Source organism: Gopherus flavomarginatus, chromosome 20, assembly GCF_025201925.1.
Source record: "Gopherus flavomarginatus isolate rGopFla2 chromosome 20, rGopFla2.mat.asm, whole genome shotgun sequence".
NCBI classification, from domain to species: Eukaryota; Metazoa; Chordata; order Testudines; family Testudinidae; genus Gopherus; species Gopherus flavomarginatus.
The window spans coordinates 3,791,310-3,815,028 of NC_066636.1; the positions used below are offsets into that span (position 1 = coordinate 3,791,310).

The window sequence follows — 23,719 nt, forward strand, 5'->3', positions numbered from 1 at the left end:
GCAAACCCCACCCCCCCCGAGACAAACCCCGCCCCCCCAAGAGACATCTGTATAAAAAAACAGCCCTGGTGAATGGCTCTGGGGGGAGTCAGGCCCTGATTCCCTCCCCCCTCGCCCTCTAGGAGCAGGGGCATCAGGGGCCCCTTCCCCTGCCTGCACCCCCCCAACCAACTTGGGGGCCCAATTCCCCCCCCAATCAGGACCCCACTCCCTGGTCCACCCCACATCCCCTGCCCCAGCTCAGGGGCCCAATCTCTCCCCCTCCCCCTGCAGCACCAGCTCAAGGCCCCACCCCCTCCAGCTGGGCATCTTTGGTTGCTCAGTCCAGGGTGGATCAGGGGGTCCAGTCCGGGGGGCCAGCCACGCCCCCCTCCCCCCAAGTCCCAGCCCCCGTGCGGACGGGGAGGTCACGTGGGGCGGCGCAGGCCCTTCTCCGTGCCGATGGCGACGGTGATGTTGGTGTAGAGGGGCTGGAGCTCCCTGGCCAGCAGCTGATAGTCCAGCGTGTTCATGCCGTCCTGGCGCCAGGTCCGACGTGTCTTGGCCAGCAGGTTAAACCTGGGGGGGCGGGGGGCAGGGTTAGCCGGACAAGGGAACCCCCCCCCCCAAATCCTGCCCACTGCTGGGATGATGCCCAATTCCCACACGATCTCCTCTCCCCAACAAGTCCCACCCTATTCCCCCCCCTCGCTGCCAGGAGTTCCCCCCCCAAGCCCCACCTCATTCTCCCCCTTGCTGCAAGTATCTCCCCCCCGCCACACCAAGCCCCACTCCATTCCCCTCCCCTGCTGCCAGGATCTCCCACACACACACCAAACCCCACCCAATTCCCCTCCCCTGCTGCCAGGACACCCCCCCCACACGCTGCTCCCCTCCCCCGCTGCCAGGCTCCCCGAGCTCCCAACACCACTCCCCTCTCCTACTGAGGGGATCCCTCCCCCCACCCCCCCACTGTTCCCCTGCCCCCGTCACCTCCTGGGGTTCTGCTCGTTGCCCTTGTCATGGCCGTGTTTGATCATGCGGTAGCGGCCGTGCTGTATGGAGGGCCGGGAGATCAGCATCCCACTCAGTGCCACCCTGCAGGGAGAGGAGGCAGGGTTAAAAACCATGGGCCCATCTAGCCTGGTATCCTGTCGTCCCCCTGCCCATCACACCCACAGGCCCATCCAGCCTTGCGGCAGGGGGGCTGGGAGCCAGGACTCCTGGGTTCTCTCCCTGGCTATGCCGCACATGTGCCTCAGTTTCCCCACCTGTATAATAGACCATGTAGCCCCTCCTATAAACCTGGGCTAGCCCAGCAGGTGTAATATGAGAATCCTCACCCCCGCCCACCCCAGGTGGGAGAACTCAAAGGGGTGATTGGCCGTGAGGCTGCCCAAGGCCCCACTCCACTCTCCCACAGCCCCACCCCCTCTCCCATGGCCCCACCCCCTACCTCACAGCGATGTCATCATCTTCACCCCCCCAGCCCCAGTAGTTGTTGGGGAAACCGTTCATCTTCATGTACTGCTCCGGGGTCAAAGCTGACACCCCCCCGAAGTACGTCTTGTAGGGCAACCTACCGGGAAGAGGGGGCAGCATCAGCGGGGGGCACTCCAGATGGGCAGTGATGGTGGGGGAGGGGAATCCAGGCTGTCAATCACACTTGCCAGAGATGCGGCCCTGCTGGGGTGGAGCACGGGGGCTGGTTATACAGGGACCCCTCGCTCAGCATGGAGATGTGGCCACAGCTGGAGCGGGGCACGAGCTCCGATTATACGGGGACCCCTTGCCTGGCAAGAAGCAGCCCCTCTGGCGTGGGGCTCGGGGGCTGGTTATCCAGGGATCCCTCGCCCGGCCTGAAGACATGACGGTCTGATTATCTGGGCACCCGTCGCCCACCATGGAGATGCAGCCACCTCTGGGGGGAGGGGGGAACATGTTTATTCGAGGACCTCTCGCCCAGCATGGGAGGCAGCCACCTCTGAGGTGGGGTGCAGGGCTGGTTATCCAGGGACCCCTCGCCTGGCAGGGAGACACAGCACCTCTGTGGTGGTGCTCAGGGGCTGGTTATCCTCGCCCGGGGTGAAGACGTGGCGGGCTGGTTATCTGGGCACCCTTTGCCCAGCATGGAGATGCAGCCACCTCTGGGGTGGGGTGCAGAGACCCACTTGTATCCGAATTTGTCCATGGCGACAGCGGCGTGCTTGGGGAAGCGGTCACAGGTGTACAGGTTGCGGTCGTCCTCAGGGATGAGGTCAACGTCGTGGAAGAAAATGCAGTCCCAGTCCTCATCCTTCATCGCCTCCTTGAACCCCACGTTCAGCAGCTTGGCCCGGTTAAAGGTGTAGTTCCCTGCCTGGCGGGTGGGAAGGGGAGACAACGGAGGGTTACTGCCAGCCCCTTGTTCTAACCACTAGCCTACACCCTCCTCCCAGAGCCGGGATATAACCCAGGAGTCCTGGCTCCCAGCCCACCTGCTCTAACCTATATGCCCCACTAATCGCCCCAAGCCGGGAAAGAACCCAGGAGGTCCTGGCCCCCAGCCTCCCTGCTATAATCACTAGATCCTACTCCCCTCCCAGAGCCGGGACAGAACCCAGGAGGTCCTGGCCCCCAGCCTCCCTGCTATAATCACTAGACCCTACTCCCCTCCCAGAGCTGGGAGAGAACCCAGGAGTCCTGGCCCCCAGCTGTGCTGCTCTAACCGCTAGACCCCACTCCCCTCCCAGAGCCGGGACAGAACCCAGGAGTCCTGTCTCCCAGCCCATCCTGCTCTAACCCCCAAGAGCCAACCCCCCCTCCCGCCCCCTGGCATCCAGGGCACCTGGTGGATGATGTAGATGCCATAGCTGAGCTGCTGGCGCTGCAGGAAGGGGTGCAGGAAGTAGAGAAGGTAGCGCAGGTGCTGCTCCCGGTTGCGGTGGGGGATGATGACGGCCGTGCGGTGCAGGGGGTCGCAGTCGGGGGGCTGGTACCTGCCCCCGGCCGTCACGTAGGGGTTCTTGCGCACAATCTCCTCCAGGGTCAGCCCCGGGGGGAAGGTCACCCGGATCGGGCCCCCTGCAGGGCAGAGAGGCAGGGCAAACGTCTGAGCCTTAGCAAACTTGAGGTTCACAGCTCTGGGGGGCCGCCCCCCATATCCCACAGAGAGGCTTCAAATCCATGGGAGCCCCCAAATCTCTGTCCTACTCCCACAGCCAGGGACAGAACTCAGGAATCCAGGCTCCCAGCTGCCCTGGTCTAATCACTAGACCCCACTCTCCCGACCGAGCCAGGGAGAGAACCCAAGAGTCCTGACTCCAAACCCCCTCGCTCTATCCACTAGACCCCACTCCCCTCCCAGAGACGGGATAGAACTCAGCTGTCCTGAGCCCAGCACCCCATACCGTCATCATTCCCCCCCTCACCCCCGAAGCCAGGGCTCTGAGCGCCCCTTACCTAGGAACGGGGAGGTCTCAGGACAGTAGGGCAGTTCCTCGGGACGCAGTGGGGGCCGGGCGATGAGGCTGAGGTTGGCATAGACGTCGCCGGGCAGCGAGGCGTTGTGGGTGGCACCCTGTGGTCCCCCCAGCCCGGCTGGGGCCCCCCCTTTGTAGAAGATGCCCAGGAAGTAGGCGACCCGCCGGCGGTAGCCCTCGTGGTACAGCAGCGCCATCACCACCAGCTGCACCCCCAGCAGGAGCAGCAGGTACCGGGCGCGGGACTGCAGCATGGCGCGGGGCCAGGATCATCTAGCCATGGCCGGCGGGCGGGCGGAGACGGCTACGGCCCCGCGTCCTGGGGACAGGCCGGGGGGAGGGAGGTAGCATGAGCCCCTGGGCCATCTGTAAACCAAAGCCGCTGCTCCCCAAGAACCTGTCCTGGCTCCTAGCCCCTGTGCTCTAACCCCCTAGACCCTCTTCCCTACCAGAGCAGGGGAGACAACCCAGGAGTCCTGGCTCCCCACTCCCGGCTCTAGCCCCCTAGACCCTCTTTCCTCCCAGAGCAGGGAAGAGAACCCAGGAATCCTGGCTGTCAGCCCCTCTCCTCTAACCTCCTAGACCCTCTTCCCTCCCAGAGCAGGGGAGAGAACCCAGGAGTCCTGGCTCCCAGCCCCTCTCCTCTAACCCCCTAGACCCTCTTCCCTCCCAGAGCAGGGGAGAGAACCCAGGAGTCCTGGCTCCCAGCTCCAGCCCCCTAGCCTCCACTCACCTTCTGGCGAAGAACCCAGGCGTCCTGGAAGAACCCAGGCGTCCTGGATATCGGCTCACCACCTCACCTGCCTGAGGTGTGAGTCAGATGCTGCTGCAGGAGGCGTGGCAGGAATTGGGAAATCAGGGAAGACAAAAGCCAGGCAGCCCCTGGCTCAACAAGTGTCTCCGCCCAGGTTCCCCACCCCTCCCACCCGACAGCTGGGAGCCAGCCAGGACTCCTGGGTCCTATCCCAGCTCTGGGATGGGAGTGGGGTCTAGTGGTTGGGAAGGGGAGGAGCCTGGGAGCCAGGACTCCTGGGTTCTATCCCCTCTTCTGGGAGGAGGGGGGGGGCGGAAGGCAGGACTCCTGGGTTCTATCCCCTCTTCTGGGAGGGGGGGGGGCGGAAGGCAGGACTCCTGGGTTCTATCCCCTGCTCTGGGGGGCGGGTGGGTGGAAGGCAGGACTTCTGGGTTCTATCCCCTGCTCTGGGAGGGGTGTGGGGGCGGGGGGCAGAAGGCAGGACTCCTGGGTTCTATCCCCTGCTCTAGGAGGGATGTGGGGGCGGGGGGCGGAAGGCAGGACTCCTGGGTTCTATCCCCTGCTCTGGGAGGGGTGGGGGTGGGGGGGCGGAAGGCAGGACTCCTGGGTTCTATCCCCTGCTCTGGGAGGGGTGGGGGGACGGAAGGCAGGACTCCTGGGTTCTATCTCCTGCTCTGGGAGGGGTGGGAGCGGAAGGCAGGACTCCTGGGTTCTATCCCCTGCTCTGGGAGTGGGATGCATTGGTTGGTGCTGAGGCTGGCCTGGTTGGGTCCTGGCTGTGGGGTGCTCCCCTGCTGGGATTCGGCTCCACTTAGCCTAGCGTCCAGGCCCTGAGCCCGGGGAAGGCAGCTGCTTTCCTGTGCCCCGGGGGCTGGATGTTTGACATACTTTGCAGGAACCCTTTGTCCCTGGGCCTGCTGCTGTTAGGGGGAGGGGATCATTCTAGCAGCAAGGCCAACAGCACCAAGGGAACCCAGGCATCCTGGCTCTCAGTCCCTCCTCCCTCTGCTCTAACCACTTGACCCCACTCCCCTCCCCAGCACAGAATCCAGGCGTCCTAGCTCCCAGGTCCTTCCTCCCCTGCTCTAACCACTTGACCCACTCCCCTCCCCGGGGATAGGGGATAAAACCCAGGAGTCCTGGCTCCCAGCCCCTACCCATCATGGTGTCCCCTGCCCCCGCTCCCTAGGTCTGGGAACTGGTTTCTCCAGATTGACCAGCCTTGTGCAATTCCAGGGCCTGGCTGCTCTGATCCGTATCCTGGACTGACGCTGGTGCCCAGACTCTGCCCACGCCAGGGCAGGAGGGGTCCAGGGACTTCCCAACCCCACCTCCACGGGGCTGGATCAGAGCCAGCGCCCCCCTACAGGGTAAGGGCCCTGTGTCCCAACCCCCCCAGTTTGTTCCAGTGCCCAGCCTGGCCTGGGGGAGCAAAATCCGGGGTACTTACCTCGAGATGGACAGCGCCCCCCAGTCCGCTCCACCGAGACGGCTCTCACTCCCTGCAGCTGGCTCTGGGCTCTGTCCGTGGGGCGCCTGGGGGAGGAAGAGGAGGCGAGTGTGAGAGGAAGCAGGAAGGATACAGGAGGGAAGCGGGGGTGGGGGGAGTGGAATAGGGGCTGAGACAAAAGACTCACTCCCTTTGCCCATCCCACCACTTCACCTAGCGCTGAAATGCAGCCACCTCTGGGGGAGAGCGCAGCAGCTGGCCACAGCCCCAACAACGCTGCGCCAGGATGTTAAAGAGAAAAACATCCAAGGGGGAATGGGGCAGGGCTTGTGGAAATTGGGGTTCCTAAGGGAAAAGGAAATGAGCCCCTCAGCTGCCCCATTCCCTGCAGCACGGCTGCCCCCCTGCCCCGCTCCCTGCAGCATGGCACCCCCTACTGAGCCCCCGCCCTGCTCCCCACAGCACAGAGCCCCCAGCTCCGCTCCCTGCAGGTCTCCCATCCATGCCGTGACCTGGACCCCAGCCCTGCACAGCGAGAGATGCCAGGGCACCTGGGCTCTCACCCCAAGGCGGGCATGGGATGTGCCAGGGCCCCAGAAACCCAGCCTGGATCCCAGGGGGCAGGCACAGAGCCCGCTGGATTCAGCACCCGCCCCCCGTTGCTGGGTGAGCCAGCGTCCTGTTGCTTAGACAACCAGGGGTTGCCAGGCAGCTACTCCTCATCTCTCTTAAAGGGCCCAAGGTTTGGAAAGCAGCAAACCCCATCACAGGGTGCCCGCCAGATGCCCCTTCCTTACAGCGTGAGGCGTGTGACCAGACCCCCCCACCCCACCGCCGGCAGCAATCAGCCTGCGGCTAGAGGAAGAAAGCAGGATCTAGCGTGTTTGAGTTCCTGGCTGGGTTACAAAGGTCCCATGGGGATGTCATGTGGGGATGACTTGCCCAGTGTTGAGATGCAGCCACTTCTGGGGTGGGGCAGCCAGGGAACAGCCACCCTGTGCCCCTCCCCTTTACCCCACAGAGCTGGGGGTGGATTTACGTCAGCAGCGCAGGACGAGCGAGTTTCTGTGCCCTGGTGCAAGCCCAGCCTCTCTTTGTTCTACGCTGCGGTTTTGGGACGGCAATGTGCCCAGAGGGGAAACACGGGGAAGGATCGAAGTCCGAGGTTGCTCTACCTCTGTCTGTGCAGGGAACCAGCTGTGCGCCCCACCACAGACAAATAGCAATAAAGCCACAAGGTGAAACGAGCCAACACTACTCCCATGTGAGACCTCAACCCCCCGCCCTCCCTAGCCCGCTCCACCCCAACAAGGACTGCAAGTCTGTAGCGAAGGAATGGGCATGCGAGACAGGGATAGAACCCAGGAGTCCTGACTCCCAGCCCCCGCAGCTCTAACCACTAGACCCCACTCCCCTCCCAGAGCTGGGGATAAAACCCAGGAGTCCTGGTCCCCAACACACCCCAACCCCCTCGCTCTAACCACTAGACCCCGCTCCTCTTCCAAGGATAGAACCCAGGAGTCTGGGCTCCCAGCCCCCGCAGCTCTAACCACTAGACCCCACTCCCCTCCCAGGGCTGGGGATACAACCCAAGAGTCCTGGCTCCCAGCCCCACCCCACCTTCTAACTCACTACCATAGGTGACCTCTTTGAGCACCCTGAGGTAGCTCAGCTGACTCCCCCGTGCACCGGCACTAATGTGGCATTTACACAAGCGCTGGCCGTGCGCAGACCTGACGTCAGGGGGATGGACATGAGCCAACAGCATGGCCCTTGGCACCATTCCGCACAGCAAGGCCAGTCAGCACCCCAGCCATGCCAACCCCTGCACCCCAATCTGGCCCCAGGCCAGGGGACCGCCTGGCTCAGGGGGGTGGAATGGGGCTCTTTTCCCCCAGTGGGTGCTGGCCCTGATCCATCCCCAGAGGGAGGGATGGGTTCTGCTCCACCGACTCCTCCCCTGCAGCCAGCCGGCTTCCTCGCCAGACAATGGCTCATTAACAGCCAGCTGGGCACCGCATGGGGACTGCGCCCAGGAGGGGCACAGAGCCAGGCTCAGACCAACGGCCCGACACAGGCCCTTTCAGAGACAGGGCCAGGTCCACGCCCAGACCCAGTACCTGCCCGGCTAACAGGAGCCCACGGGGTGCGTGGTGGGAGTCCTGGGACCCTCAGCTGGAGATGGGAGGTCCCGGCAGTGCTGAGCTAGCCCTGGGGGTCTGTCCCCTTTGCTGGGGCAGGGGAGCAGCCCTCAGGGGAAGGGGAGGGAGATCCTGTGCTCCGAAGGTGAGACCAGTGTGTGGGGGGCAGTGCAGGCATGGGGTAGAATGTGGGGGAGGGGGTGGGTGCCACGGGGGAGGGAGGGAAGCTGGGCGAGCAATGCCAAGCCACTCGCCTGCTCTGTGCCTCAGTTTCCCCAACAGAGGTAACTCTCCTTCCCCTCTTGCATAAAGCGCTGCTTTACAAAGGGCTGTGGTGCGGCAACGCTGGGGGTCCAGCCAGCTCCCGACACGACCCCATAGTTCCACCCCAAGCCTGAGGTGGAATTTGCCCAGCTTTAATCTCCAGCCACTGGCTCTTGGCTAGATCGACGAGCCTCCCATTTCCTCCCCGCACCCTGACTATCGCTGGTCTGTCCTCACTGCGACAGCTCGCTACCAGGCCTCTTCTTCCGTCCCGCGATCATGCCGGGGTCTGTCCTCCGCCCCTGTCAACCAGCACCACCCCCCCCCCCCCCCCGGACCAGGCGCAGCGCTGGCCTCACCCTGCCACACACAGAGGGAAAAGTCATCCAGAAAGCGCTGGCGAAAAGCAGAGGCCAGTGGAAACTCGGCCGCAAAAATCTCGGCACCAGAACCGACCCGACAGGCCAAAGAACCACCCCACGGCATGCTGGGACTGACAGCGCTGGGAAAGTCCAAGTTTCATCTGTCCCCGCTCTAACCACCAGACCTCGCTCACCTCCCAGAGATAGGGACAGAACCTGGGAGTCTTATCCCATCTCCCCACCTTCGCATTAGATCCCATTCCCCATCTCAGAGCTGGGGAGAGAACCCAGGAGTCCTAATTCCCAGCCCCCTTACTCTAACCACTAGACCCCACTCCCCTCCCAGAGCTGGGGACAGAACCCGGGAGTCTTGATCCCATCTCCCCACCTTCGCATTAGATTCCATTCCCCATCTCAGAGCTGGGGAGAGAACCCAGGAGTCCTAATTCCCAGCCCCCTTACTCTAACCACTAGACCCCACTCCCCTCCCAGAGCTGGGGACAGAACCCAGGAGTCCTGATGAGCTCGTGAGACTGGCTTGGCCTGTCAGTCACCGGGAGGGAGACGCCGGAACTGGGCACTGCTGGCATCCAGCAGCGTCTGCGGATGAAACTGGGTCAGGAAGGAATAAAAGCCCCTGTGCACATGGTGCCGTCCGTTCGGAGAGTCACTTTGTTCCTGGCCTCAGGGACTTCCAGTGGCAGCGAGTTCCACAGGCTGCTGCATAACAAGGGGCTTGGCAGCTTCTGTTGGAACAGCCGGCACTGTCTCCTGCTGGGCGGGCGGGACTTGGACGTGGAAGGACCCAGCTCTGGAAGGAGAGTGGGATCTAGGGGGTGGAAGGAGAAGGGTCGGGAACCAGGACACCTGAGTTCTGTCCAAGCCCTGGGAGGGGAGGGGGGTCAGTAGCAGGGGTGCCAGGCCTGCAACTCTATAGCCCAGCACCCCAAGGGCTGGGTGAGCATCTGCCCTGCCCCCCGGAGACCCCCCCCAGTGCCGACAGCCAGACACCGCCATGCTTCCCAGCCCAGCCCGAGGACGGTGGCAGCAGGCTGAAGGGGCCCAGGGGCTGTGAGGGGGGCGGGCATGGAGCGGGTGAGATACAGCTAGATGTGAGGTCTGACCCAGTGGGGCAGGGAGGGGCCCAAAGGGCTGATCCGGACCTCCAATGGGCATGGGGGCAGGGCTGGCATGTGGAGCCCCATGGGGCAGGGCTGAACGCTGAGCACATGGGGTTCGAGGAGCACCCCAGCTCATTACCCTTTCCGGGGGGGGGGGCACATGGCCTCCCCCACATACTCCCATAGGAGGAGGGAGTGATCCCCATGGGGGATGGGCTGGGAAGAGCAGGGGGCAGGAGGTACCCTGGGGCTGCACAGAGGAGGGGGCAGGGTGGGGCACTCCCCACAGGGAGCAGGCTGGGGGAAGCAGGGGTGGGAGGGTACCCAGGGGAGGCAGCGTGCTCTCTGTGGGGAGCAGGTCATAACCCAGGGGTGCACGGAGGAGGGGGAGGGGGTGCTCCCTGTGGGGGACAGGCTGGTGGGGGCAGGGGCGGGAGGCGCACAGAGGAGGGGTGAACAGGGGGCGGGGGATACCCCAGGGGTGCATAGAGGAGGTGGATGGGGGGCAGGGGACACCCCGGGAGCACACAGGGCAGGTGGCTCCCCATGGGGGGCAAGGGACACCCCAGGGGCACACAGAGGAGAGGTGAACAGGGGGCGGGGGATACCCCGGGGGCACACAGGGAGGTGGATGGGGGGCAGGGGACACCCTGAGGGTGCACAGAAGAGGGGGGCAGGGCAGAGGATACCCCAGGGGCGCACAGGGGAGGGAGCAGCAAGGGGGGAGGTGCTCCCGGGGGGGTATATCCCGGGGGTTCACAGGGGAGGGGGGCAACGGATACCCTAGGGGTGTACAGGGGAAGGAGGCTCCCTACGGGGGCGGGGGATACCCAGGGGCGCATAGGGGACGGAGCAGCAGGGGAGGAGGTGGTCCGGGGGGGCGGATACCCCGGGGACGCACAGGGGAGGAGTGGGTGGGGTATGTCCTGGGGGTGCGCAGGAGAGGGGTGAACAAGGGGCGGGGAATACCCCGTGGGGGTGCAGAGGGGAGGGAGCAGCAGGGGGGGAGGTGCTCCCTGGGGGGAAACCCCGGGGGCGCACAAGGCAGGCAGCTCCCCACAGGGGGCGGAGGACAACCCGGGGGCGCACAGAGGAGGGGAACGGGGGACACCTCGGGGGTGGGGAGGGGGCTCCCCATGGGGGGGGGCGGGGGACACCCCGGGGGCGCACAGAGGAGGGGGGTCAGTGACACTCCGGGGGCGGTGCAGAGGGGAGGGAGCAGCAGGGGGGAGGGACACCCCTGGGGCGCACAGAGAAGGAGGGCGAGTGACACCCTGGGGGCACACAGAGGAGGGAGACGGGTGACACCCCGGGGGCACACAGAGGGGAGGGAGCAGCGGGGGGGAGGTGCTCCCGGGGGCGCACAGAGCAGGCGGCTCTCTGTGAGGGGAGAGGGACACCCCGGGGGCGCACAGGGGGAGGGGGCTCCGCGCGGGGGACACCCCGGGGGGGCACAGGGGGAGGGGGCGGGGGACACCCCGGGGGCGCACAGGGGGAGGGGGCTCCCCGCGGGGGGCGGGGGACACTCCGGGGGGGCACAGGGGGAGGGGCGGGGGACATCCCGGGGGGGCACAGGGGGAGGGGGCTCCCCGCGGGGGGCGGGGGACACCCCGGGGGGGCACAGGGGGAGGGGGCTCCGCGCAGGGGGCGGGGGACACCCCGGGGGCGCACAGGGGGAGGGGCGGTGGACACCCCGGGGGGGGCACAGGGGAGGGGGCGGGGGACACCCCGGGGGCGCACAGGGGGAGGGGGCGGGGGACACCCCGGGGGGGCACAGGGGGAGGGGGCTCCGCGCAGGGGGCGGGGGACATCCCGGGGACGCACAGGGGGAGGGGGCTCCGCGCAGGGGGCGGGGGATATCCCGGGGGGGGCACATCCCGGGGGGGGCACAGGGGGAGGGGCGGGGGACACCCCGGGGGCGCACAGGGGAGGGGGACACCCCGCGGGGGGCGGGGGACACCCCGGGGGGGGCACAGGGGGAGGGGGCTCCGCGCAGGGGGCGCACAGGGGGCGGGGGACACCCCGGGGGGGCACAGGGGGAGGGGGCTCCGCGCAGGGGGCGCACAGGGGGAGGGGGACACCCCGGGGGGGCACAGGGGGAGGGGGCTCCGCGCAGGGGGCGCACAGGGGGAGGGGGACACCCCGGGGGGGCACAGGGGGAGGGGGCTCCGCGCAGGGGGCGCACAGGGGGAGGGGGACACCCCGGGGGGGCACAGGGGGAGGGGGCTCCGCGCAGGGGGCGCACAGGGGGAGGGGGCTCCGCGCAGGGGGCGGGGGACACCCCGGGGGGGGCACAGGGGGCGGGGGACATCCCGGGGGGGGCACAGGGGAGGGGGCGGGGGACACCCTGGGGGCGCACAGGGGAGGGGGACACCCCGCGGGGGGCGGGGCGCGGGCCCCCGCTCTCACCCTCTCGCTCTGTCTCCGGGCGGCCGGGCCGGGCACGTGCCCGCTGCGCGCCCCCGCACCTCCCTGCCCCGCCGGGGGCGGGACTCCTCGCGTCACGGGGCCTGCTGGGCTCCCATTGGCCGGGACAGGGGGCGTGGCTGGGCCGGAGGGTCAGAGGCGGGCGAGGGTTCGGAGAGACCATCCACAGGGGCAGAGGAGGGAGAGACCAACTTGGGAGGGGGTAGGGGGCGAGACCAACTATCTCCGCTGGGGGGTAGTGGGGGGGCTGTACCTCACAGCTGGAGAGGCGGGTGTGTGTGTGGACCTTTTACCGCCTGCTCAGGCCCATTGCTCCAGCTTGCCCCTTTCCCTCTCCTCCCCTATCACCCGCCACCCGGGGAAGCTGTGCCAAACACGGGGGAAACTGAGGCACGCAGTGGCCTGGCGAAAAATACTGCGACAATCCCCACTTTGTTGGAGCAAAGCGCGTCGGCCAGACCCACATGCTGGGGGCTCCCCCCTGGGGACCGGCACTGCTGAGAAAGATCAGGGGGGCTGTGGGGGTTCAGCGGCTGCACATGACAGTCCCAGGGTGATGCTGAGGCACTCCTGGGGTGCACAAACTGGGGAGGCATGAGTGGGAGTAGAAAGGTTTTTTTCCCTCTGGATCTGGCCCCAGGGTGACTGGGCTGGCAAACCAGGCCTAGAGTGGTGCCCCCAATTGCCGATGAATTGGGGAGGGGGCCAGAGAAGAATCCAGGGGGAATTATTTCAGGGTTGGAAACCCCACCTTAAGGCGAGAGACTCCAGCAGCTCTGCCTGTTGAGCTGAACAAAGGGGAAGTTACGAGGGGACCTGATCCCTGTCCGTGAACACCTGCGTGGGGGACGGATATTTAATACCGGGCTCTTCGATTCAGCAGGGGCACCTGTAACACCTGCCGACCCCTGGGATTTGAAGCTAGATGAATCCAGATGGGAAATAAGAGGGAATTTTTTTAGCAGTGTGGGAGTAATTCCCCATGGGAATAATTTCCCAATGGCCGCAGGGGATTCTCCATCACTGGAGAGTTTAAAATCCTCTCGGGGTGTTGCTCAAAAAGATTGGCTTGATGGACGATTTTGGGGGCAGTTCCCAGGCCAGGGGGGCCGACTAGAAGATGGTCCCGTCTAGCCGTGGTAGCCAGGTATCTCTTTCCTGGCCCCACGGCCCCAGCTGCCTCCAAACTGGCATCTTGATCTCACCCCATGGCTGCTGTGGAGAGGAGCTACATCCCCCATCCCCCGCAGCCGCAGCTGACCGGGGTGACCCCCATCCTGATTCCCATCACACAGGCCCCCAGTATCCCCCGGCTTGAGGCCATGAGGGGTGGAAATGAGAGGCCAGCCCGGCCCTGGGCCAGGGAGATGAAGGAACAACAGGAAGCATCTGCGAACCAGCTGGTCCCCAGCCCCACAGATGAGGCATGTGGGAGACTCATGAGGCAGCAGGATATGATGCCAGCTGGCCAGGGATAGAGAGACTCCCTCCTCCACTCAGTGCTAATAACCCGTGTCCTGGTGGGGCGCCGTGATGCAGGGAGCCGAGTGGGGGCTCCGAAGGGGCACTGTGCTGCAGGGAGCAGGGTGGGGGCTCAGTAAGGGGTGCCATGCTGCAGGGAGCAGGGTGGGGATTCAGCAGGGGTCCCGTCCTGCAGGGAGTTTCACATATTCCTCACTTCCAGTACTTAATTACTGGGCAGCGTAGCTGTGCAGCTCTTCCTGAGCTGCTCCACTCCAGAGGTGGCTGCATCTCAGCGCTGGGCCAGCCATCCTCATGCGGCATTATGTGTGGCTGTTCGCTTGCTGCCCTGCCCAGAGCTGGCTGCACTTCAGTGCTGGGCGAACCATCCCCATGTGGGTTTCCCAGCTGCCCCGCTCCAAAGCTGGCTGCATTTCCCTCACATCTGTCTGGGCTAGGGAAAGATCAGGGTCTGTTCTGATCTGGGCTACATCCCTGTCCCTGAAATATCCCATCCCAATTGAGGCCGTGTGATCAAGTGGTGCAGGGCATGTGGCTTTGTCCGCTCCCCGGGTGGGTGAGATCCTGCCCTGGAGCTCCCCACATCCCAGCTCTGCTCCACGTGGCTCATGCTCCTACCCACCGCAGAGACCGCTCTGGCATCCAGAGGGCGGAGAAAATGCTATCCCCACCATCCCCCTTCCCACACACAGCTCTGTCCCACATGTGCTTCTTATAAACAGTTGGCGAGAGACTCACCCTGCATCTCCCACCCAGGCCTGCTTCTTCCAGAGCCTGAATGTGGCCAGACACCACTTTAGTTTAGGGTTGGTTTGTGCACATAGGGGCAGCTCAGTGGGGGGGCTCTGCCCCCTGTGTGTGTATGGGGTCGGGGGGTCAGGACCAGCCCGATGTCCCAGCATGGCCTTAGGGGATGCTGTGCTGCAGGGAGCAGGGCAGGGCGCTCTCCCCTGGCAGTCAGGGCTGGCCCTGATGCCCCAGCACGGTGCTATGGGGCAATGTTGTGAATGGAACAATAGGAATTGCACTGTTCTGAAATGCAGCTACCACTGGGGAGGGGCAGCTGTTTGACAGCTGCACAAAACTGCACTGACCCCCATTGAGCCCCCCCACTGGCTCCCTGCAGCATGGCATCCCCTGCTGAGCCCCCATCCTGCTCCCTGCATCACAGCACCCCCTGCCGAGCCCCTTGCCTGCTCCCTGCAGCCCAGCGCCCCCTGCTGGGTCCCCTGCCCCACTTCCTGTGGCCTGGCACCCCATAGCACTGCACAGGGGCATGGGGGCCAGCAGTGATTGTGACAGGAAGGATGTTAACTGGGGAAGGGAGGTGTGGTCAGCAGGGGTCTGGGCAGGACAGACACGCCCCTTGGCACCATCTCATCCCCTAGTGCTGAGTAAGGGACTGGGAGGGCAAAAGACCTCTGAGCTGCGGGGCACGGCCCTGGGCTGGGGGGCAGCAGCAGGTGGGGCGCAGGGAGGGCTGGCATGCGCACGAAACAATGGGGAGAGGAGTTATTATTCTGCTGGTGGCTGCTGGGGGGGGGTGCCAGTCTCTGGCCAGCTGCATGCTGGGAATTGTAGGCAGGTGCATGCTGGGAGATGCAGTCTCTGGCCAGGCGCATGCTGGGAGCTGTAGGCAGGTGCATGCTGGGAGTTACAGGCTCTGGCCAGGTGCATGCTGGGAGCTGTAGGCAGGTGCATGCTGGGAGATGCAGGCTCTGGCCAGGCGCATGCTGGGAGCTGTAGGCAGGTGCATGCTGGGAGATGCAGTCTCTGGCCAGGCGCATGCTGGGAGCTGTAGGCAGGTGCATGCTGGGAGTTACAGGCTCTGGCCAGGTGCATGCTGGGAGTTGTAGGCAGGTGCATGCTGGGAATTGGCCAGTGTGCGCTGCCAGCGTGTGGGGCAGGAGGGGCAGAGACTCCAGCTCCGGCAGTGGGTGAGTCAGACCCCCCACCCCCAGCCCCGGGCTCTGCTTGTGCACCCGCGGGAGGGTCGGGGCTGGTACTTGATTGGGCGTGGGGGGCAAGGGTGGGATGTTGGGAGAGATTTGGGGCGGGGCGCTGTGGGGAGGGGGTGGTTTGCAGGGGCTGGGCGGGGGGGCTAAGAGGAGGGGTGAGGGGTGGAGGGCTGAGGGGAGGGAGGCTGTTTATGGCGGGGGACGGGGAGTGGGTGGTGGGGCTGTGCCAGGGGCTGGGGGGCTTGGTTGAGTGGGAACTGGGTGGGGAGGGTGGAGGGGCTGGGTGAGTTGGGGGACTGGGCAGGGGGCAATGAGGGGTTGGGTGGAGGTGGGGGAAGGGCTAGGTGGGGAGCTGGGTGGATGAGAGGGGGATGGGCAGGGGACAGTGGGGGGATGGGTGGAGGGCAGTGGGGGGCTGGATGAGGCGAGGGATGAGCAGGGGTAGTGGGGGGCTGGGTGAGTTGGGGGTCTGGCCTGGGTACTCCCCCTCTAATCCTCACTCCATCTCTCCCAGCCCCCCAACCATGCCGGCCACCTGCTCTGCCTGCGGCACCAGCCCGGCTGCCCTGCGGCGCCCCAAGACGGGCCATGCCCTGTGCCGCGCCTGCTTCCTGGCGGCCTTCGAGGAGGAGACACACCAGGCCATCGTGGCCGGGCGGCTCTTCCGGCCTGGCGAGACCGTGGCCATCGGTGCCTCAGGTGGCAAGGACTCCACAGTGCTGGCCCACCTGCTGCAGCTCCTTGACCAGCGCCACGGCTATGGCCTGCGCCTGCTGCTGCTCTCCGTGGACGAGGGCATCGCCGGGTACCGCGACGCCTCCCTGGCTGCCGTGCGCCGCCACCAGCACCGCTCCGGCCTGCCCCTGCACGTGGTCTCCTACCGCCAGCTCTACGGCTGGAGCATGGACCGCATCGCCCGCCACCTCGGCCCCCGCAACAACTGCACCTTCTGCGGCGTCTTCCGGCGCCAGGCCCTCGACCGGGGCGCCCTGCTGATGGGTGCTGACAAGATCGCCACAGGTGAGAGGGAGCGGCCGGGGGCCCTGCTGCTGGGAGGGGCAAGATGGCCCGGGGGGGGCAGGAGAGCCCACGGGGAGCGTGTGGCATGGGAGAACAGGGGCCAGGGGTGAGGCCAGGATTGCCCTGAGGGCAGGTAGGGTGGGGTGTTAGCTAGAGGGTTGCTGCTCAGCATGCACAACATCTCCCTAGGTGTGCGTGGGGGGTGGTCCTGTGCGATGGAGGCAGAGGGAGCTGAATTGCAGGGAGGGGGCTCTGCTGGGGAGAAGGCGGCGTTCAGTCTTATTTTGGAGGGGCTCTGTGCTGGAGGAGGGGGTGCTATGGGGTCTGCTTTGGGGGGCTCTGTACTGGGGGGGAAGAGTCACTGCAGGGTCCGACTCGGTGGGGCCCCCTCCGGCCTGACTCCTCCTCCGCTCTCTCTCGCAGGCCACAACGCGGATGACGTGGCTGAGACGGTACTGATGAACTTCCTGCGGGGCGACGTGGGCCGGCTGCGTCGGGGGGCAGGAGCAGGGCCAGCAGGGGGGGAGGGGGCTGTGCCCCGCTGCAAGCCCCTGCGCCACGCCTACGAGAAGGAGATCGTCCTCTACGCCTACTTCCAGGGCCTGGACTACTTCAGCACCGAGTGCGTCTACGCTCCCCAGGCCTACCGCGGCTACGCCCGCGCCCTGCTCAAGGAGCTGGAGGCCGCCCGGCCCAGTGCTGTGGCTGACCTGGGCCACTCGGGCGAACGGCTCTCGCTGCGCTCCGACCTCCGCATGCCGGCCCGCGGCACCTGCCAGCGCTGCGGCTACGTGGCCAGCCAGCCCCTGTGCAAGGCCTGCGTCCTGCTGGAGGGGCTCGACCGCGGCCTGCCCAAGCTGGGCATCGGCAAGCACCGGCGCCTGCGGGATAAGCTGCAGGACGGGCAGCCCCTCACCCAGGAGGAGCGCAGGCGCCTGGGGGCTCTGGCCGAGGAGGAGCTGCCGGAGGAGCAGGTGCCTCGAGTGGAGCTGGGGAGAGACGAGGAGCTGTGGGGCAGACAGGAACTGAGGGGCCCACGGGACCTGGACTTCTGAAGTGGTGTGGAGCGTGCCACTGAGAACAGCCGTGCTCCTGTCCACAGCCCTGCGCGGGGGCGAGTGGGATCCAGTGGGATACAACAGGAGATGGGAACCAGGACTCTTGCATCTCTCCTGGCTCTGGAAGGGAAGTGGGGTCTCGTGGTTAGAGCAGAGGGGACTGGGAGCCAGGACTCCTGGGTTCTATTTCCAAGTCACTGTGTGACTAGGTAAGTTACTTTTACCTCCCCGTGACTCAGTTGCTTCCTCCCAGCCTCCTAGAATTGAGATAATGCAGCTTATATTTTGTAAACTGCTATGAGAGCTGGTTATGATAAGTGCTCAGTATGAAGAAACGGCTCATGGTTCTCTTCTGTACCAGGAGATTACAAGGACATGTGAAAGAGCTGATAATAAAACTGTTTGCTGAAGAAGAAATCACGCGGTAAACAGCCTCTCTAATCTTTGGCAATCACATAACAAAAGACAGACAGGCCCTTAAAAACTAAAAACTTGGCTCGCAGGTTTAAACTCAGACAGGAACAAAATAGGGGATTTTCTACCAAAAAATGTAGAAAACAAAATTTGGAAATGCCTGACTCCCAATTTTTTTGTACCAGGTTGGACGTTGTTGCACTCCAAAGCTTAATTTTATTCCCAGTTGAAACAACTTTTCGGTTAGAAATTTGAGCAAATTCGCACGTTAAGGGGGCAAAGGTCCAAACTTGAGATGAGATATTTCAAAATGATTGAAAGGAAACTGCTTGAGGGGTTGGAACTGAAGAAAAAGATTTTCTCATGTAAATACTAGAGGCTTTGGACTTTTCAGTCTGATTTGGGGCTGGGTAATTTTTTCCTGAAAGTCTTGGGGCAGGGGAAACCTACAGCGTTTGTGGCCGGATTACACAGCCCCAGATTTTCCTGGGTCACAGATTGCCTGGTTCAAACCACAAGGGTCAGAGGTGATGTGAAGAGTTTTACAGAAATGATTTTTAGTAAATCCACCCTGTAGAAATAAGTGGCATGTAGGAATCTTTCTGTGCCATTCCCATTGTATAGCGGGGATGCGATGTCCATTTATTCTCTAGAACAGGAATTCTCAAACTGGGGGTCCCAACCCAAAAGGGGGTGGCAAGGCTATTATAGGGGGGTTCTGAGACCTGGGGGTACCATAGTTGAAGGACACTGTCAGAGGAAAAGGGGAACTGGTGCGGGGGTGGGTACAGCTTTCTGGCCGCCCGGCTCTGAAGGCAGTGCTGCCGCCAGCAGCAGCCAAGGTGGCAGCACCTTACACCTGGGAGAGGACGAGGTTTCACTTTTATTACAACTCAGCAGCAAGAAACGCGAAGTAGGGACCTAGGAGGACAGTTTGCACACCAGTGTGGCCTTTTATTTAATGGAACGTGAATTTTGTAACGTATCACACCACCGTGGGTTCAGATCTAGCAGCTCCCGTTTCAAACTTAACAAAGTGAAAGCCACCTCTGCTATGTGCTTTAGATGTAGAACGGCTTGGCAGCCTTTCAGAAGTGGGGTGCCAAGTCTTCTTTTATTCACTCTAATTTAAGGTTTTGCACGCCAGTAATACATTTTAATGTTTTTAGAAGGTCTATGTCTATAAGTCTATAATATATAACTAAATTATTGTTATATGTAAAGTAAATAAGGTTTTTAAAATGTTTAAGAAGCTTCATTTAAAATTAAATTAAAATGCAGAGCCCCCAGGACCGGTGGCCAGGACCCGGGCAGTGTGAGTGCCACTGAAAATCAGCTTGCATGCCGCCTTTGGCACACATGCCATAGGTTGTCTACCCCGATATAGAATCTTGAGGAACACAAAGACCAAAGGTAGAGAACACACAGACATTCACAAGTACAAGGTCTAGTCTGTTTTATAGTATTTATTAAAGTTACAATTAAAGTTATTAACCAAGCTGATCGCAATTCTAGGCACAAGTTACAACTATAGTTACACTCACATCCTCACCAATAGTGTTAGGTCTGATGGGTCTCATGGTTTGAGCAGAGGGATGGTTCCTGCTGGAGATTCCCATAACGAGCTCAATTTTCCCGCTCTGGGCACCTTGGTTTTATGATGACAGGTTTCAGAGTAGCAGCCGTGTTAGTCTGTATCTGCAAAAAGAACAGGAGCCCTTGTGGCACCTTGGAGACTAACAAATTTATTTCAGCATAGCTTTCGTGGGCTACAGCTCACTTCTTCGGATGCACAGAATGGAACACATAGACAGAAGATATTTATACATACAGAGAACAGGCTGGAGTGTTTCAGTCTTTTCCGCACTGGAGCTCACCATGGTCCTGTAGCCCCCCCTCCCCCCCACTTCATCTCGGTTTCAGATAATAGGCCCTGAATTTAATCACTTGACAGACCCTAGCAAAGGTCGGGAAAATTACTGTACCTCTGAGATCTGCTCTAGCTCAACTGCCAGGCAGAAAACCCTGAAGTAGGTTCTCTTGGCTGTTGGAAATGGCCAATTCGTCACAATCAAAATGTTTGGTGGGGACGTGTGGATTTGGGGGGTGGGGGGAAGTGTCTAAATGACTTATTTTGACATTTTCATTTCAGGTGCTATTCCTGCCTGCTGGCTGAGTCCCTTTCTGTGACTCAGTTTCCCCTTGTCTAATATGGGCATATTGATACTGACCTTTGTGAATCGCTTTGAGATCCACAGTTTGAAAACACCAGCTAGAGGGGAAGAATGGGCCAGTGGTTATTGAGCACTAGACTGGGACTTAGAATTGCCTGAGTTTCCCTGCTGCACTACAGACTTTCTCTATGGGCTGGGGCAAGTCACCTTAGGCATCGAGATTCCATTGAAATCCGTGATGCTGCCTGAGTCTGCTGAGAGCCCAATGTAGCAGTCGGATTTTATGTATTTTATATAATTTAGAAAGAAGAATAAATAATAATAATGTAGCATGTATCGGTGTATGATTTGATTATATTCTGCCAGCCACCCTTTTAGAATAGCAGGAATGGCCTAATGGGGCACTGGTAGAGATGCATCAGCCGGCATCTGTGTCTGAAGCTGATTTTTAAGGCAGTGACAGACCTTTAGGGTCATCACTTTGTTGTAGGTTTAGCATTTTAAAATAAGTAAAAGAATGCAGTGATGGTTTTCTCCTGCATTGCAATTTGATGTTCCTGTTCAAATGCTCTGTGTAAATCAATCCTGTTTTGTGTGTGAATAAGGAACGTGTGTGTTAGAAGATAAGTATGAAGGCCATCACCCAACCAGATGTTCTAGGGAGGAACTGAGGACAGAGGCAAAGGCGCCAGAAAATTCCCACACACCCCTATTGAAATGTAGAAGAGGGCAGACTGACGACTCTAAAAGGAAAACAGGCACCTATCCATGGGGACAAGATAGCCATAATCAAAACCAGCCTGGGTAACTCCCAGAGAAACGTAATTAAAAATAAGAAAAACAATTTAAGAAAAGAAGCACTTGCCAAACAACAATTGGTTACAGCAGGACAGTGCAAAAGTCATTGGTCCCAATGAAGGAAAATGTCTATATAAACAAGGTGCCTTGCCATGAAACTTTGGGTTCGTCCTGCCAAGACTTCCCTGGAGCATCGTGTCGCGACTGATGGAACCCGGCTCCTTCCTACCCGTGATCATCCTAGCTGGCCACTAGATTGATGCAGTCGCTGGACTAGTAACTATAACATCAATGTGTGTGTGTGTGTGTGTGTGTGTGAGTGACTTGCCTATGCTAATTGTTGTATTTCCAATACACGCGGTGTATTGTCTTTTCCCCTGAAAAAGATCCTGTGTGGTGCTTATAAGCATAACATTTTTGGTGGAGAATTGTGAAAGGGAAAAGACATGCAGCATGGTTATTGAAAATGCTGCTAAAAGGTATCTAATAGGTATAAAGTGATCGATCTTTCAGGTGTGCACACCTCTGGTCGTAGAGATACCGGGCAATACGGGGAGGATGAGCGACTTTGCTCCGACCCATCTGTCAGGGAAAACTATACAGATAAGAGATATGTGTCAACTGTTTGTACACAACTATCTAGGTATATACACCCTGGTTGTAGAGTACCGGGCCCCAAGGGAGAGGATTAGAGTCCCTGCTCCTACCTGTCTGTCCGGGAAAAATTGCATAGGTGTATATATCCTCGGTCATAGCAGGATAGAGCCCAAAAGGTAGGGGGCTTAGCGTTCCCCGCATCCTGCTCTGTCAGGAAGAGTTTTTAGTGGGTAGAGACATTTTGTGTTGTGTAAGTCCCAGCACAAACTGGGCATGGAAAAGTTATAAGGGTAGGAAAAAAAATGTTCAAGTGATATTTTCTCTGAGAGACCCACCTCTGAAGGATGTAGGAGTTTGGGCAGTGTAGTATTTTTGTGAGTGATTGTCATAACGTTTCTTCCCAGATCTGGACCTTAGTGTCCAAAATATGGGTGTTAGCATGGAAACCTCCAAGCTTAGTTACCAGCTTGGACCTGGTACGGCTGCCACCAGCTAGGAATTATACAGTGCCTAGCTCACTGTGGTCTCCCCAAAACCTTCCCTGGGGGACCCCAAGACTCAGATGCCTTGAGTCTTACAACAAAGGGAAATAACCCCCTCCCCTTGTTTCCTTGTTACTTCCTCCCAGGCTCCCCTCCCTGGACGACCCTAGGAGATTCCCTGCTTCCAGTCCTGGAAACACAAGTACCGAGAGATCTAATCTCTCTTCCCCCTCACCCAGAGGGTATGCAAAGCCAGGCTTAGTAAATCTAACACAAAGAGATTTTCCCTCTGACTTCTTCCTCTCACCAATTCCCTGGTGAGCTGCAGACTCAATTCCCTGGAGTCCTTATTAAAGAAAAACTCCAACAGGTCTTAAAAAGAAAGCTTTATGTAAAAAGAAAGAAAAAGGACATTAAAAATAGTCTCTGTATTAAGGTGACAATATACAGGGTCAATTGCTTAATGGAAAAAATGAATAAACAGCCTTATTCAAAAAATACAGTTTAATACATTCCAGCAACTACCCACATGTAAATACAAAAAAAACAATATAAACCTATTGTCTTACTATCCTTGTACTTACAACTTGGAAACAGAAGATTAGAAAACCTGGAGACAGAAAAATCACTCTCAGAGCCGAGAGGGTCAGACCCAAGAGAAAGAACAAAGAACTCACACCCAAACTTCCCTCCATCCAGATTTGAAAAAGCCTTGTTTCCTGATTGGTCCTCTGGTCAGGTGTTTGGTTCCCTGTGTTAACCCTTTACAGGTAAAAGAACATTAACCCTTAGCTATCTGTTTATGACAGTGATATTGTGGCGATTTCACAATTTTGAGAGGAATATTTAAGGAAAGGGACCAGGAGGAGTGGGGGCTAGTTGAGGAACCCACCCTCCTTGCTATAGTGGTAGTGGAACAAAGCCCGTGTCCGTGGAAGGGACGGTTCAGTGAGAACAGGGCCGGCTCTAGGTTTTTTGCCGCCCCAAGCAAAAACATTTTTGGCTGCCCTGCATCACAGCCCTGGGCTCTCGCCCTCCCCCACCAGTGCACTCCTTCCACCCGCAACCCCTGCCGCCTCAGCCCTGGGCTCCCCACCCCCCACCAATGCTGACTCCATCTGCTCCCCCCTTGCCTCCAGCCTGCCCAGGCTGGCAGGGTCAGGGTGAGCAACGGGGTTCCCGGGCCATGTCTCAGCCCAGGGTCCCTCCAGCCAGGGCTCCCGCCTCCAGGACCAGCGGAGACCCAGGAGGGCAGAGCCGGGGGACCGCCCGGGCAGGGGGCTGAGGAGCCAGGACAGGTAGCCTCAGAGGGAGCGGAGCCCCGGAGAGCAGGACACGGGCCCTGCATGGCAGCGCTTCGCCCTCTATGGCCCCGCTGCTGCTTCTGGCCGCCTTGCCGCAGTCCCTGGGTGGTTCGGGCCGCTTCGCCCAACCCTGGCTGTGGCGCTGGGGAGTGGCTGCCCTGTGGCACCTGCAGATGGCCCCATGTGCCCCGCGGGGCGGCCCCCAACCCAAGTGTCCCCCGCTCGGAGCCTGCCTGGTACAGCCACAAAGGGCGGGCTCTGCTCCCTCATGGCGCGAACCGCAGTAGGTCCAGGGCACCCCACGCGCACCACGCTCTGCTGCTGCCAGGGCCAGCTCTAGGCTTTTGCTACCCGAAGCAAAAAATAAAGTAAAAATAAATAAAAAAAAGCAGAAGAAAAAAGATGGCCAGAATGCTGCCCTTAAAAATGTGCTGCCCCAAGCACGTGCTTTGTTTGCTGGTGCCTAGAGCCGG

General features: G+C 61.0%; 2 protein-coding genes across 8 annotated transcripts; one reads left to right on the forward strand and one right to left on the reverse strand.

Moving 5' to 3' along the window:
- Positions 1–228: 228 nt before the first annotated feature.
- Positions 229–12,014, reverse strand: LOC127037965 (beta-1,4-galactosyltransferase 3-like). Of its 5 annotated transcripts, XM_050930230.1 has the most exons (9): positions 11,942–12,014; positions 8,966–9,240; positions 5,645–5,730; positions 3,421–3,759; positions 2,807–3,042; positions 2,151–2,338; positions 1,436–1,558; positions 973–1,077; positions 229–558 (listed from the first exon to the last, which is right to left on the reverse strand). In XM_050930230.1, the coding sequence occupies exons 4-9, from the start codon at positions 3,692–3,694 to the stop codon at positions 408–410; spliced, it is 1,077 nt and encodes a 358-aa protein (XP_050786187.1). In that variant the 5' UTR covers positions 3,695–3,759; positions 5,645–5,730; positions 8,966–9,240; positions 11,942–12,014; the 3' UTR covers positions 229–407. The 5 variants fall into 5 exon arrangements, with proteins under 5 accessions (XP_050786187.1, XP_050786185.1, XP_050786186.1 ...); XM_050930228.1 differs by lacking the exon at positions 8,966–9,240 and having other exon boundaries at positions 11,942–12,012; XM_050930229.1 differs by lacking the exons at positions 8,966–9,240; positions 11,942–12,014 and adding an exon at positions 6,208–7,059.
- A 92-nt stretch (positions 12,015–12,106) lies between these two features.
- CTU1 (cytosolic thiouridylase subunit 1) lies at positions 12,107–20,399 on the forward strand. 3 transcript variants are annotated; one of them, XM_050930170.1, is made up of 4 exons: positions 15,047–15,112; positions 15,223–15,378; positions 15,914–16,419; positions 16,843–20,399. In XM_050930170.1, exons 2-4 carry the CDS (start codon positions 15,227–15,229, stop codon positions 17,472–17,474), a joined length of 1,290 nt encoding a protein of 429 aa, XP_050786127.1. In that variant the 5' UTR covers positions 15,047–15,112; positions 15,223–15,226; the 3' UTR covers positions 17,475–20,399. The 3 variants fall into 3 exon arrangements, with proteins under 3 accessions (XP_050786129.1, XP_050786127.1, XP_050786128.1); XM_050930171.1 differs by having other exon boundaries at positions 15,058–15,136; positions 15,247–15,378; XM_050930172.1 differs by lacking the exons at positions 15,047–15,112; positions 15,223–15,378 and adding an exon at positions 12,107–12,161.
- Positions 20,400–23,719: the final 3,320 nt, after the last annotated feature.

Coding starts and splice junctions, on each gene's coding strand:
- LOC127037965 (XM_050930230.1), bottom strand. CDS start 3,694: ATGCTGCAGTCCCGCGCCCGGTACCTGCTGCTCCTGCTGGGGGTGCAG. Junction 1,078..1,435: donor GATGATGACATCGCTGTGAG/GTAGGGGGTGGG, acceptor CTCTCCCTGCAG/GGTGGCACTGAGTGGGATGC. Junction 559..972: donor AACGAGCAGAACCCCAGGAG/GTGACGGGGGCA, acceptor CCGCCCCCCCAG/GTTTAACCTGCTGGCCAAGA.
- CTU1 (XM_050930170.1), top strand. CDS start 15,227: ATGCTGGGAGCTGTAGGCAGGTGCATGCTGGGAGTTACAGGCTCTGGC. Junction 15,379..15,913: donor GACTCCAGCTCCGGCAGTGG/GTGAGTCAGACC, acceptor CATCTCTCCCAG/CCCCCCAACCATGCCGGCCA. Junction 16,420..16,842: donor TGCTGACAAGATCGCCACAG/GTGAGAGGGAGC, acceptor TCTCTCTCGCAG/GCCACAACGCGGATGACGTG.